Consider the following 11710-nt stretch of genomic DNA (forward strand, 5'->3'; position numbering starts at 1 on the left):
CCCCCCCGACACACTCCCCGAGCCGAGCCTCAGCCTGAGCGCAGTCGCTACCAGTCGGACCCTGCCGCCGCCGCCGCCGCCGCCGCCTCCATCTCCATCCCTTCCAGCCGCCGCCTCCCGTCGTCGCTATGGAGGTCACCACAAAGCGTGAGTGCGGGACGGGCCCGGAGCCGGGGGGCCGGGGTCGGGGCTCCGGGGCAACGCGTCACGCCCCGGGCAGCCCCGCTGCACGCTCTCGGCGGGCTTACACGCTCGGCGGCCTCCGGCCCGGTTGCACGCGCATTGCACACGCCTGGCACCGGCGCGCCCCCTCTCCCGCCCCGCGACAGCCCGGCCACCGCCTCTGCACGCGGCGGGACACGCGCCTCCGGGGGGGAAGGCGAGGCTCCGGGGAGACGGAGAAAATGCTCATCCCCGTCGCCATGGTAACGGGAGGCTCCTGCCGGAGCTGCGCGTCCGACTTGACGGTCTCTTCCGTCTGACGGTTTCTCCGCGCGCGCGTGTGTGTGTGTGTGTGTGTGTGTGTGTGTGTGTGTGTGCGTGTGTGTGTGTGTATGTGCGTGTGATGTCCCTGCCTGCGTGTCTTCCTCGGTCACTCCGCGCATCTCTGCTCATCTCTGTCCCATCTCTGGATGACTGCCTGCCTCTACTCATCTCTGCCCGTCTAGGGGGATCTCTTTCCGCCTCGGCCGGTCTCCATCTCGCCCTGCGTTGCGGGGTCATTCCCGGGATGGGGGTGGGCCCGGGAGATGGAGGCCAAGACCAAATGGGGCGGGGCGGGGCGGGGCTGGAGAAGCCGCAGCGACCGCACCCACGGAGCGAGGCTGTGTGCGCGTGCGCCCGCCACACACACACACACACACACACACACACACGCACACACACACACACACACAGAGAGCCTCCCCCCACAAACACACACAGAGACCCAGTCACATGCGCACACACACCCGATCATACCGCCACACACAAAAATCATACAGGTGCTCGGGCGCTGTCACCAGCGCTATCTCCAGACCACCCACCCTCGCCAGGCTGACCCTCCAACTCCTCGCTAAGGCCTCTGGGCAACGCGGACGGGGCCGGAGACCCCCGAAGGGGGTGGTGGACAGGGCAACGCGGGTAATGTCTCGGATCTGCCGAGGAGCGCGAGCTGGGCGGGCGAGGTAGAGGCGGGGTGAAGCAGAGCGGGCGGGCAGCAGTGGACCCAACCGCCCGGAGTCCTCGCTGCGGAGCCGCTAATCAATGGGGAGTTCCGGTGAGGGATGAGCCTTTGGGGGGGTGGGGAGGGGACAACCTGGTCAACCCCGCCCTCTCCCCGCCGGCCACGGTACAGCCTTGCCGGCCCCTCCCCACCCCCTGGCAGCGGGCCAGCCTTGCCAGCAGTCCGGCTCCCCTCCCCGGACAGCCTGTGGGCCAGCCCGGCCCACCGCCCCCCCTCCCCCGCCGGGCCGCGGTCCAGCCGTACTAGCCCCGCTCTCGACTCCCCGGCAGCCGGCCAGCCCGGCCAGTCCCGCCTCATTCCGCCGCCGGGCAGCGGGCCAGTCCTATCCAACCCCCTCCGCTTTGCCCTGCCAACCCTCCCTCCAACGTCAAGCCACGGTCCGGCCCTGCTAGCCCTTCGCCGCCCCCCTCGCCAGGCGGTGGTCCACCCCTACCAGCCCCCCTCCCAAGCCCGGCCGTGGTCCGGCCCTACTAACCCCCCCCCCCCCGGCCGGGCTGTGGTCCCCCCACCCCCCGAGGCCTGGCCATGGTCCAGCCCTGTCAACCCCGCTGCCCGCCAGGCCGTGGCCCCGCCCCGCCCCCAACCCCGGCTCTGGTCCAGCGGTACCGAGCCGAAGCTGCGTCACGCTGCGGGGACCGCGCCCAGCCCCAAGCCCCCGCAGGTCCTGGGGGTCCGGAACCCCGAAAGTGGCACTCGCGACTACGGAGACAGGAGGTCACGCGCCCCCTTCCCTCTCCGCCTCTTCTTCTCTTCTCCCTCCCCATCTTGCCCTAGCTTCCGGCCTCCCGCTCCTGCTGATGCCCCGTTGCCATGTCAACCGCCTCTTTCCCCGGTGTCTCCTGGCAACAGCCCCGGCCCCTCCGGTCCCTCCCCCCGCTCCTTCCCTGGCTCCCGCCGGCCCGGCCCCCCCGTCCCGGCCCCCCCCCCCCCGGGCTGTGAGGGGCAGCGAGGGGGGTGGGGGTCTCGGACGCTCCTCGGACCGTCACCGTCTGTCTCTCCGCAGCCCCGTTCAAGGACCGTCCGGACCGCTTTGAATATGGTAAGTCCAGGGCCGGGGGGGAGCGGGGCGGAGCCGGGCCCGGTCAGACGGGCAGGGCCGGGCCGGGGGGCGAGAAGGGCGAGGCCCCCCGGACTCCCTGACGCCTCCATCTCCCCTGTCACCCAGACTACGACACGGTCCGCACCGTCGGCCTCACCCTGGCCACGATCATGTTCGTGGTGGGAATTATCATTATCCTCAGTGAGTATCCGCCCCGGCACCGGCCTTAGACCCGCCCCCCCCCTCCCCGGGAGTCCCGCCCCGCCCCGATTCCAGCCCCGCGAAGCAGCATGGCTCAGTGGAAAGAGCACGGGCTTCGGAGTCAGAGGTCATGGGTTCAAATCCCGGCTCCGCCACTTGTCAGCTGTGTGACTTTGGGCAAGTCACTTAACTTCTCTGGGCCTCAGTTCCCTCATCTGTAAAATGGGGCGTAAGACCGTGAGCACCCGTGGGACAGCCTCATCACCTTGTAACCTCCCCAGCGCTTAGAACAGTGCTTTGCACATACTAAGAGCTTAATAAATACTATCATTATTATCCAACCCCGCCCCAACCCGGCCCTAGCCCCGTCTGCCCCCATCCTAGACCCCTGCCCGGCTGCTTTTCCTCCCTTCTCTCTGACTCCCACCTCTCCCGACCCCGACCAGGCAAGAAGGTGAAATGCAGGAAAGCGGACTCGAGGTGAGGGGAAAGAGTGAGTGAGTGTGTGTGTGTGTGTGTGTGTGTGTGTGCATGTGTGTGTGGGCGGGGGTCGGAAGAGGAGGAGCCGGGGGAGAGGGTGAAGGGGAGAAGGGGAGGCTGGAGGGTGGAGGAGAGGAGGGGCGGGCCGGGAGAAGCTCTTAATGTCCATCGATCAGTCCTCAACACTGTCTGTCTGTCCGCGCCTCCTGCAGCAGTAAATCCGACCTGCGGCCCATCAAAACTCCAAGTGAGTGTGGGGGGAGGGCGGGGGGCGGCCCCCGAGAAGAGGAGGGGCATGGGGAGGAACCGGGAAGTGGAGGGGACCGGGGCGGATCCTGCGAGGGGGAGGGCGGGGCTGACCTCCCCTCCCCCCCTCTTCCCCTCTCCCCCCCACCCCCCGCCAGCTCCGGCCATGTAGACCGACTCACTGTTCCGCCCAGCAAACCCGGCTCCTCCACCGACCCCGGGCCGGGCCGGGCCGGGCCGGGCCGGGCCAGGGGAGCCGGGGGGGAGGGAGGGGCCGGGGAAAGGGGGCGAGGCCTCCGGTTCCCCGGCTCCCCCGGGTTCCGTCCCCGCGGGTCGGAGCTCCCGTCACCGGGCCGCCCCGCCAGGCCTCTCCCGCCCCGGGTCCGCGGCGCCGCCGGCTTCCCGCTCAGCGCCCCGAGAGACCGAGGAGCTGCCCCCGCCCGCCGCGCCCCGCGGCCTCCGGGCGCCCCCGCCCCCGCCCCCCCTCTCTGTACCGACGCTGAGCTCAATAAACGTGGACAGGTTTTCCTTCTGTTCTTTGTGTCTTTCGTCCTCCTCGCCCCCTCCCCGGCCCCACGGAGCCCGACTCTGCGCCCCCTCCTTCCGCCGGCCCGGGGCCCGACGCCCCTCCACCCGGGGACTCCCCCGGCTCTGCCCCCGGCGGTGCCCCGCCCCGAGGTGCCCCCCGCCGGCTCCTCCCTCCGTGTTTTGATGCCCGGAAACCGGAGAGGAAATGACCGTTTCTGTGACTAAGACTGGTCCCCCCCCCCACTCCCTGCTCCCCGCTCTGCCCGTCCCTTGCAGGCTCCGGACGGACCCTCAGCTCCGAGGTAAGGGCCCCGCTCCGGCCCTGGCCCCTGCCCCCTGCCCCCTGCCCGCTGCCCCTCGGGTTCTGCCCCTGCCCCGACCCCTCCCTGTGCGGGAGGCCCAGCTGCCCGGCCCCCGGGCTCAGCCCCAGCCTCCGCCTCGGACCCCGCCTCTGTCCCATGTGGGAGCCGCGATAGATGCGGACACTAACGGTTTGCGGTTTCTCTTTTTGCGGTCCGCTGCCTGGAGGCTGGACTAGACGGGGCGGGGCGGGGCGGGACAGGGGGTGGCCGGGGACAGGACTAATACTCCTCCCACCGACCCGCACCCGCCCGCAGATGGCCCCGCCGCAGCGGCTCATCCCACTCCACCTGCTCCTCCTGCTCCTGTGCCTGGGGTCGGGCCTGGCCCTCTCCACACCCGCTCCGGGTGAGTGTTCTCGCCCCCGGCCCGACCCGGCCCGGAATGGGAGGGACGGAAGGTTTGCGGGAGGTTGGGACGGGGGGGGACGGGCCCGGGCCAGAAGCTGCAGGGAGCCAGTCAAGGGAATTTACAGGTGGGCAGAGCACTGGGCCGGGGGCCAGACTGGGCACCTGTTTTGCGCTGGGCACCCGGTTCGAGCCCGGCTGGATACTGGACGTCTGCCTTGTGCGGGGTGCTGTGCGGACTGACCGGGTGCAAAGCAGCCGTATACGAATGAGCGACGAGTGGGACTAGCTGGGGGTGGGACAGGATCCCTGCAGGAGGAAGTGGAATTTAAGGAAGTTTTAAAGACCTGTGGGCCAGAATAGCCAGAATATGGACCTGAATAGGGGGACCTCAGTCAGCCAGTAGTATTAATTAGGTGCTTAGTCTGGGCAGAGCATTGTATCTGGGACAGAGCAAGAGAGTCAGGAGTCACAATCCTTGCTCTCAGGGAGTTTCTATCTAGGACAGGAGACAGACACTGTAAGAATTTACAGGGAGAAGGAAGAACTGCAGTACAAAGATGTGGACAAAAGGGCAACGGGAGTGGGGACCGTAAGTAACAAAGTGCTCAGGTGGAAGTGCTGAAGTGGCAGGAGTGGGAGACCACCACTCTCTCCACTTTCAAAGCCTTATTAAAATCATATCTCCTCCAAGAGGCCTTGCTGATTAAAGCCTCATTTCCCCGACTCCTTCTCCCTTCTGCATCCCCTATGCACTTGGATCTGTACCCTCTAGGCCCTTGATATTCACTTTACCCTCAGCCCCACAGAATTTATGTAGAGATCTATAATTTATCAAGCAGTGGTATTTATTGAGCACTTACTGTACACACAGTACTGTACTAAGTGCTTGGGAAAGTACAGTACAGCAGAGTCAGTAGGCACGGTCCCTGCCCATCTTTCTCTTCAGACTGTGAGCTCTTCGTGGGGAGGGAAAATGATCCGGGCAGCAGAGTGCAGTATGGACTGGAGTGGGGAGAGACAGCAGGCAGGGAGGTCAGCAAGGAAGCTGATATGGTAATCAAGGAGGGTGGCAGTTTGGATGGAGAAGGGTGGATTTTAGCAGTGTCATATAGTTAAAACGACAGGATTTAGCGATAGATTGAATATGTGGGTTGAAAGAGAGAGAGGCGTCCAGGATAACCCCAAAGTTATGGGCTTGTGAGACAGGAAGGATGATGGTGCTGTCTACAGTGATGGGAAAGTCAGGGAAAGGACAGGGTTTGGGTGGGAAGATGAGGAGTTCTATTTTGGACTTGTTAAGTTTAAAGTGACGGCAGGACATTCAAATAGAGATGTCCTGAAGGCAGAAGGAAATGTGAGACTGCAGAAAGAGATCAGGGTTACAGATGTAGATTTGGCGATCATCCGCAGAGAGGTGGTAGTTGAAGCCATGGAAGCTGATGAGTTCCTCAAGGGACTGGATGTAAATGGAGAATAGATGGGGACACAGAACTGAACCTTGAGGGACATTCGCAGTTAGGGCGTGGAAAGCAGAGGAGGAGCCCACGAAATAAACTGAGAATAAGCAGCCAGAGAGTTAAGAGAACCAGGAGAGGACTGTGTCACTGAAGCCGAGGAGGATTAGGATGGAGTAGAGGCCCATTGGATTTGGCAAGGAGATCATTGGTGACCTTTGAAAGGGAGGCTTCTGTGGAGTGAAGGGGAAGGAAGCCAGATTGGAGGGGATCTAGGAGAGAATTGGAGGAAAGGAACTTGAGACAGCAGGTGTAGACAGGGAGACAGGAGGTTTGAGGAGGGAGTTTAATGTCTGGAACAACTGGTGAAGGCAATGGGCGTGGGTGTCAAGGAGAATGGAGAAATTACACTGCAAGGCAGAGAGGGCAGCATTAAAGTATGCGAGGATGAACGTGTGGAGGACAAGGTTGGCCTGATACCTAGATTTCCAGCAGCAGCTCTCTGCAGCTCAAGAGCTCCTTTGCACAAGAGCAGAGGAAGCGGACTGTGGAGGTGATCTAGGGCGGTGGATCAGTGGTATGGTGTCTACGAAGGGACAGGGGAGCGAGGGAGTTGAGTTCAATAGAGGGGGGCATGTTGAGGGTGTCAATTTGGTCATCGGGAGAAGGTAGTTTGGATATGGAGGCTAAATGGTTAATGATGACTTGAGAACATTGGATGGGGTGAAAAGATGGGAGTTCTCTGTGGAGGAACAGGACAAACTTGTTGGGAGGAGGTGCATGGGACAGAGGGCAAGTGAGGAGGTTGTGGTCAGATCGGTTTTGATACCTGTCTACATGTTTTGTTTTGTAGTCTGTCTCCCCCTTCTAATAATAATAATGGCATTTATTAAGCACTTACTATGTGCAAAGCACTGTTCTAAGCGCTGGGGAGGTCACAAGGTGATCAGGTTGTCCTATGGGGGGCTCACAGTCTTAATCCCCATTTTACAGATCAGGTAACTGAGGCACAGAGAAGTTGAGTGACTTGCCCAAAGTCACACAGCTGACAAGTGGCGGAGTCAGGATTTGAACCCATGACCTATGACTCCAAAGCCCGTGCTCTTTCCACTGAGCCACGCTGCTTCTAGACTGTGAGCCCGTTGGTGGGTAGGGACCGTCTCTCTATGTTGCCGAATTGTACTTCCCAAGTGCTTAGTACAGTGCTCTGCACAGAGCAGGCGCTCAACAAATACGATTGAATGAATGAATGAATGAAAGAACAGAGGGATTTCAAAGTTGGTGAGGGTAGAGATTGTACAGTGACTACAGTACTCTGTACTCTAAGTGCTTAGCACGGTGCTCTGCATACATTAAGCACTCAATAAATACCACTGATTGATTAAGGGTGGGGTGGCGAGAGATTAATCAAGCCAGACCTTCTAATGGAAAGGGCATGGGCCTTGGAGTTAGAGAACGGGGGCCCTAATTTTGACTCTTTATTCTCCTTACTCTCTCTTTATTGCTGAATTCTATTTTCCAAGAGCTTAGTACAGTGCTCTGCACCTAGTAAGTGCTCAGTAAATACAATTGAATGAATGAATGACTGTCACTTGCCTGCTGCAAGGCCTTGGGCAAGTCATTTAACTTTACTGTGCCTCAGTTTCCTCATCTGTAAAATACGGATTAAGTACTTGTTCTCCCTCCTACTTAGACTGGGAGCCCCTTATGGGAACAGAGACTATATCTAACCTGATTATGATAATAATAATAATAACAGTGTCTTTGTTAAGTGCTTACTATGTGCCAGGCACTGAACGAAGCAAATTGGGTTGGACACAGTCTCTGTCCCCCATGGGACTCACAATCTTAATCCCCATTTTACAGATGAGGTAAGTGAAGCACAGAGAAGTGAAATGACTTGACTAAGGTCACACAGCAGACAAGTGGCAGAACCAAGATTAGAACCCAGGTCCTTCTGACTCCCAGGACCACGCTTTATCCACTAGGCTAGGCTGCTTCTCTATCTTGTATAATGATGATGCAATTTGTTAAGCGCTTACTATGCACCAAGCACTGTTCTAAACACTAGGGTAGATACAAGGTAATCAGGTTGTCCCACTTGGGGTTCACAGTCGTATTCCCCATTTTACAGATGAGGGAACTGAGGCATAGAGAAGTGAAATGATTTGCCCAAGGTCACATAGCAGACAAGTGGCAGAGCCGGGATTAGAACCCACATCCTCTGACTCCCAAGCCTGAGCTCTTTCCACTAAGCCTCTCTGCCTAGCTTGGCATATAGTAAGCACTTAACAAATACTATTATTATCGTTATTAGCAGTAATAATAATAATTAACAATAATAATGATAATCCTGGAGGAAATGATTTCAGAAGGGCCTTCAAGATGAGATGACCAGGATATGAAGGGGGAGGGAGTTCCAGGTAGGAGGAAGGGCCTGAGCCAGGGATCTGGGGGTGGGAGAGATGAGAATGAGTCACAATAAATCAGTAGGTTGGTGTTTGATGCACAGGTAGATGGGCAACCACTGGAGGTTCTTTAAGAGTGGGGAGACATAAACTAACCTCTTTTTTAGAAAAATGATTGCCGGGGTCTCTGGAGATCTTTCGTTGGGTGGGGGGGGGGGGGGGTTGCCATAACTGGGGCAGGGCCTCCAGAGATCATGGAAGGGGGTCCAGAACTGGTCTCCAGCTCCTTCAGGAAGAGAGATGGGGTGGTCGCTATGGGTAAAGATCAGAGTACAGCCCCACCCCCCCAATAACCACTCCTGTGAGTTGTGCCCCCCTCCCTCCCACCATATCAGGTCGGGGGTGGGGGGAGGTGACCTTGTAGATGTTTCCTCACACTGCCCCCCTTCACCACCACTTCCGCCCTTGCTGACCCTCTTTTTCCTTTCCAGATCTTAAGTATGACACGACTCAAGCCCCAACCGCAAAGGCCACAACATGGGCAGGGCAAGGCCCCGTAACATTCACCCCCTCTCTCGCGGGCACCGACACTGACACAGATGACCCTTTCCACTACGGTGAGTCGGGGAGACAGAAACAGAAACCGGGGGGTAGAGGGGGAGGAGGCAGCAAAAGTGCAGGGAGAGGGAGCAGCGGGGTACCACCATGGCCTAGTGGAAAGAGCCCGAGCCTAGGTGTCAGAGCATTTGGGGACCAGTCCTGGCTCTGCCCCTAGCCTGCAGTGCGACCTTGGGCGACCCACTTCACTTCCTCTATGCCACAGTTTCCTACTCTGTAAGATGGGGATTCAGTATCTGATCTTGCTCTAATTAAGACTGTAAACCTAATACGGGCCTGGATTATCTTGCTTCAACCCCAGCACTTAGTACAGTGCTTGGCACAGCATCAGCCAATCAACGGTATCTGTTGAGCATTCACTATGCACAGAGCACTGTACTAAGCGCTTGGGAGAGTACAATACGACAGAATTAGCAGACACGATCCCTGACCATAGTTTAGAGGGAGTTTACCATCGAGAGGGCTGAACCGGGGCAGGGCCTCAGCAGTGTGCGCCCCCCACTCCCGTGTCCCTCTGCACGTGCCCTAGGGCTCGCCCACTCTCTCCCACCCCTTGTCCTCCCCCTAGATGTGCAGACGCTCAGGATGTGGGGGCTGGTGGCCGCAGCGGTGCTGTTCATCACAGGAATCCTCATCCTCACCAGTAGGGCGGGACCTGGGCAGAGTGGGGGGGGGGGGGGGGGCTGGGGAGTTGGGCTGGACGGGCTCTGGGGAGAAGGAGGGAAGCGGGAACCGGGGACTGTCCGGCTGTGCCTCGACCTTTGTTTCCGGACCAGGTGATCGCTGCCCGAGGGGGTCCCTGTGCCGCCGACAGCATCAAAGGTGAGAGGGGGGCGAAGGGGACGAGGGCGGCCCTTCCTGCCCGCCCCACCCTCACTCCTCTCATCTGTGCTTCCACAGTGCCTACAGAGTCGCCCATGAGTGACGACCCTGCGGCCGGCCAACGTCGGGACGGAGCCCACTCCCCACTTTCCGGCCCCATCTCCCACCTCCACTCGTTTCAGCCAAAATTAAAGTGTCCAAAACCGAGTTAGCGCGGTCTGGGGCCAGGAATGCGCGGCGCGGGGCTGGACTGGGCGGGAGCAGAGCCGCCCCAGCCTCTGACAGAGCCAGGGCCTCACGTGGGTGGGGGGCCGGTTTATTTCCTGTGGGGGCCCCCGCCGCCCCCGCAGGCGGCCCCCGCACTGAGGGCTAGGAGGGCGAGCAGGGCCGCCCCGCTGGCCGCCAGCAGAGCCTGTACCGCGGCCTGCGCCCGGCGCAGCTCGGGCGGGTCCGGCGGCGGGGGCCCGGGCCGCGCCAGCACGAAGCGTCCCACCAGCCTCTGGTCCACGAAGCAGCGGTAGAGGCCGGGGGAGGAGACGCGGATACGGCTGCCGCCCGTGGCCGGCTCCAGGACGGGGCCCAGCGGGTCCGACGCGTTGGGCCGCAGCTGTTCCAGCCACGTCAGGGCTCGGGACTCGCCCAGCCAGGCCACGGGCCTGCGGGGGACAACGTTCACGTCAGGGGCCGTCCCCCTCCGGGCCCCCACCAAATAATAGTGAATAATTGTGGTACCCGGTAAGCGCTTACTGTATGCCAAGCACTGTTAGATACCAGGACAATCCCTGTCCCACCTGGGGCTCCCACTCTTCTTACAGAAGCAGCATGGCTCGGTGGAAAGGGCACGGGCTTTGGAGTCAGAGGTGATGAGTTCAAATTCTGACTCCGCCAAGTGTCAGCTGTGTGACTTTGGGCAAGTCACTTCACTTCTCTGGCCTCAGTTCCCTCATCTGGAAAATGGGGATTAAGACTGTGAGCTTCCTGTGGACAACCTGATCACCCTGTAACCTCCCCAGCGCTTTGCACATAGTAAGCGTTTAATAGATGCCATCATTATTATTATTATCCCCATTTTACAGCTGAGGTAACGAAGGCCCAGAGAAGTGATGTGACTCGCCCCCGGTCACACGGCAGTTACGCGGCGGAGTCGGGATGAGGACCCGGGTCCCGCTCCCACCTGTAAATGGAGCCCGAGGGGCAGGTCAGCCAGATGGCGCCGCCGCCCTCGGGGACCTCGTAGCGGCCGGAGACCAGGAGGGGTCCGACGGTGGGTCCGGGCCCGGCCGCGTCGCAGGGCTCCCAGCAGGTCTCGATCCTGAGCTCGGGCCCCCGGCCCGGCCCCGGCAGCTTGGCCAGGCCACACGGCTGTGGGCCGCCAAGGGGCAACAGCGCAAAGCAGAGGCCCAGCCGCTTCCGCTCGGCCGGGGCCCCGCACAGGCCGCACGGCTGCCACGGCCCCCAGCGCGTCAGCAGTGCCGCCCCGCCCCGAGACCCCGCCACCCCCGGCTCAGGGCCCAGGGCCCGCTGGCCCAGCCCTGCGTGGCTGAGCCGCAGGGCCTCGGCCGGCTGGAAGTCCACCTCGTAGAGTGCGCGCGTGTGGCCGTCCTGGTCCCGGCAGCGGTAGAGGCCAGACGCGTTGGGTGGGGGCCGGTCAAGGTGGAGGGCGCCGGACGCCGCCACGGAGGCCCCGGGCGGGAGGAGGCCCCACGGCGTCCGGGGGCCCGGGCCCAGGGGAAGGAAGGCCCAGGCGGCCCCGGGGGCGGCGCACGGGAGCGCGGCGGGGTTGTGCGACACGAAGGCCAGGCGGCAGGGCTCCCCGTTGCCGGGGCATGGGGAGGACCAGGACCCGTGGGACCCCCAAACCAGGGGGAGCAGGAGGAGCGGGGCGGTGGCATCCATGGGAATCCGGGGAGGGGGCGGGGGGGGATAGAAGAGCCAGGCTCACTGTGAGGTCAGCGTGGAACCCGGCTTTGCCACCCCAC

At 61.4% G+C, this 11710-nt stretch overlaps 3 protein-coding genes across 5 annotated transcripts; 2 read left to right on the plus strand and 1 right to left on the minus strand.

Annotated features, from left to right (window-relative positions):
- Positions 1-25: 25 nt before the first annotated feature.
- On the plus strand, positions 26-3659 carry FXYD7 (FXYD domain containing ion transport regulator 7). 3 transcript variants are annotated; one of them, XM_038766909.1, is made up of 6 exons: positions 26-147; positions 2229-2264; positions 2391-2465; positions 2829-2945; positions 3158-3192; positions 3350-3659. In XM_038766909.1, exons 1-4 carry the CDS (start codon positions 129-131, stop codon positions 2921-2923), a joined length of 225 nt encoding a protein of 74 aa, XP_038622837.1. In that variant the 5' UTR covers positions 26-128; the 3' UTR covers positions 2924-2945; positions 3158-3192; positions 3350-3659. The 3 variants fall into 3 exon arrangements, 2 of the variants coding, with proteins under 2 accessions (XP_038622837.1, XP_038622836.1); XM_038766908.1 differs by lacking the exons at positions 26-147; positions 3158-3192; positions 3350-3659 and adding an exon at positions 898-1122 and having other exon boundaries at positions 2829-2920; XR_005456328.1 differs by lacking the exons at positions 26-147; positions 2229-2264 and having other exon boundaries at positions 2408-2465; positions 2912-2945.
- A 261-nt stretch (positions 3660-3920) lies between these two features.
- Positions 3921-9938, plus strand: FXYD5 (FXYD domain containing ion transport regulator 5). Its single transcript, XM_038766903.1, has 6 exons — positions 3921-4021; positions 4337-4427; positions 8783-8908; positions 9478-9552; positions 9686-9731; positions 9810-9938. Exons 2-6 carry the CDS (start codon positions 4337-4339, stop codon positions 9832-9834), a joined length of 363 nt encoding a protein of 120 aa, XP_038622831.1. The 5' UTR covers positions 3921-4021; the 3' UTR covers positions 9835-9938.
- On the minus strand, positions 9919-11627 carry FAM187B (family with sequence similarity 187 member B). Its single transcript, XM_038767620.1, has 2 exons — positions 10906-11627; positions 9919-10387 (listed from the first exon to the last, which is right to left on the minus strand). The coding sequence occupies exons 1-2, from the start codon at positions 11625-11627 to the stop codon at positions 10048-10050; spliced, it is 1062 nt and encodes a 353-aa protein (XP_038623548.1). The 3' UTR covers positions 9919-10047.
- Between the last annotated feature and the right edge of the window lie 83 nt (positions 11628-11710).

Source organism: Tachyglossus aculeatus, chromosome 26, assembly GCF_015852505.1.
Source record: "Tachyglossus aculeatus isolate mTacAcu1 chromosome 26, mTacAcu1.pri, whole genome shotgun sequence".
NCBI classification, from domain to species: Eukaryota; Metazoa; Chordata; class Mammalia; order Monotremata; family Tachyglossidae; genus Tachyglossus; species Tachyglossus aculeatus.

Bases quoted from the DNA above. Each gene is read 5' to 3' on its own strand.
- FXYD5 (XM_038766903.1), top strand. From the start codon at position 4,337: ATGGCCCCGCCGCAGCGGCTCATCCCACTCCACCTGCTCCTCCTGCTC. The intron at 9,553-9,685 runs GTAGGGCGGGAC...TTTCCGGACCAG, and splicing joins AGGAATCCTCATCCTCACCA to GTGATCGCTGCCCGAGGGGG. The intron at 9,732-9,809 runs GTGAGAGGGGGG...GTGCTTCCACAG, and splicing joins TGCCGCCGACAGCATCAAAG to TGCCTACAGAGTCGCCCATG.
- FAM187B (XM_038767620.1), bottom strand. From the start codon at position 11,627: ATGGATGCCACCGCCCCGCTCCTCCTGCTCCCCCTGGTTTGGGGGTCC. The intron at 10,388-10,905 runs GTGGGAGCGGGA...TGTCCCCCGCAG, and splicing joins CCCTCGGGCTCCATTTACAG to GCCCGTGGCCTGGCTGGGCG.
- FXYD7 (XM_038766908.1), top strand. From the start codon at position 937: ATGCGCACACACACCCGATCATACCGCCACACACAAAAATCATACAGG. The intron at 1,123-2,228 runs GTAATGTCTCGG...GTCTCTCCGCAG, and splicing joins TGGTGGACAGGGCAACGCGG to CCCCGTTCAAGGACCGTCCG. The intron at 2,466-2,828 runs GTGAGTATCCGC...ACCCGGCCCTAG, and splicing joins GGGAATTATCATTATCCTCA to CCCCGTCTGCCCCCATCCTA.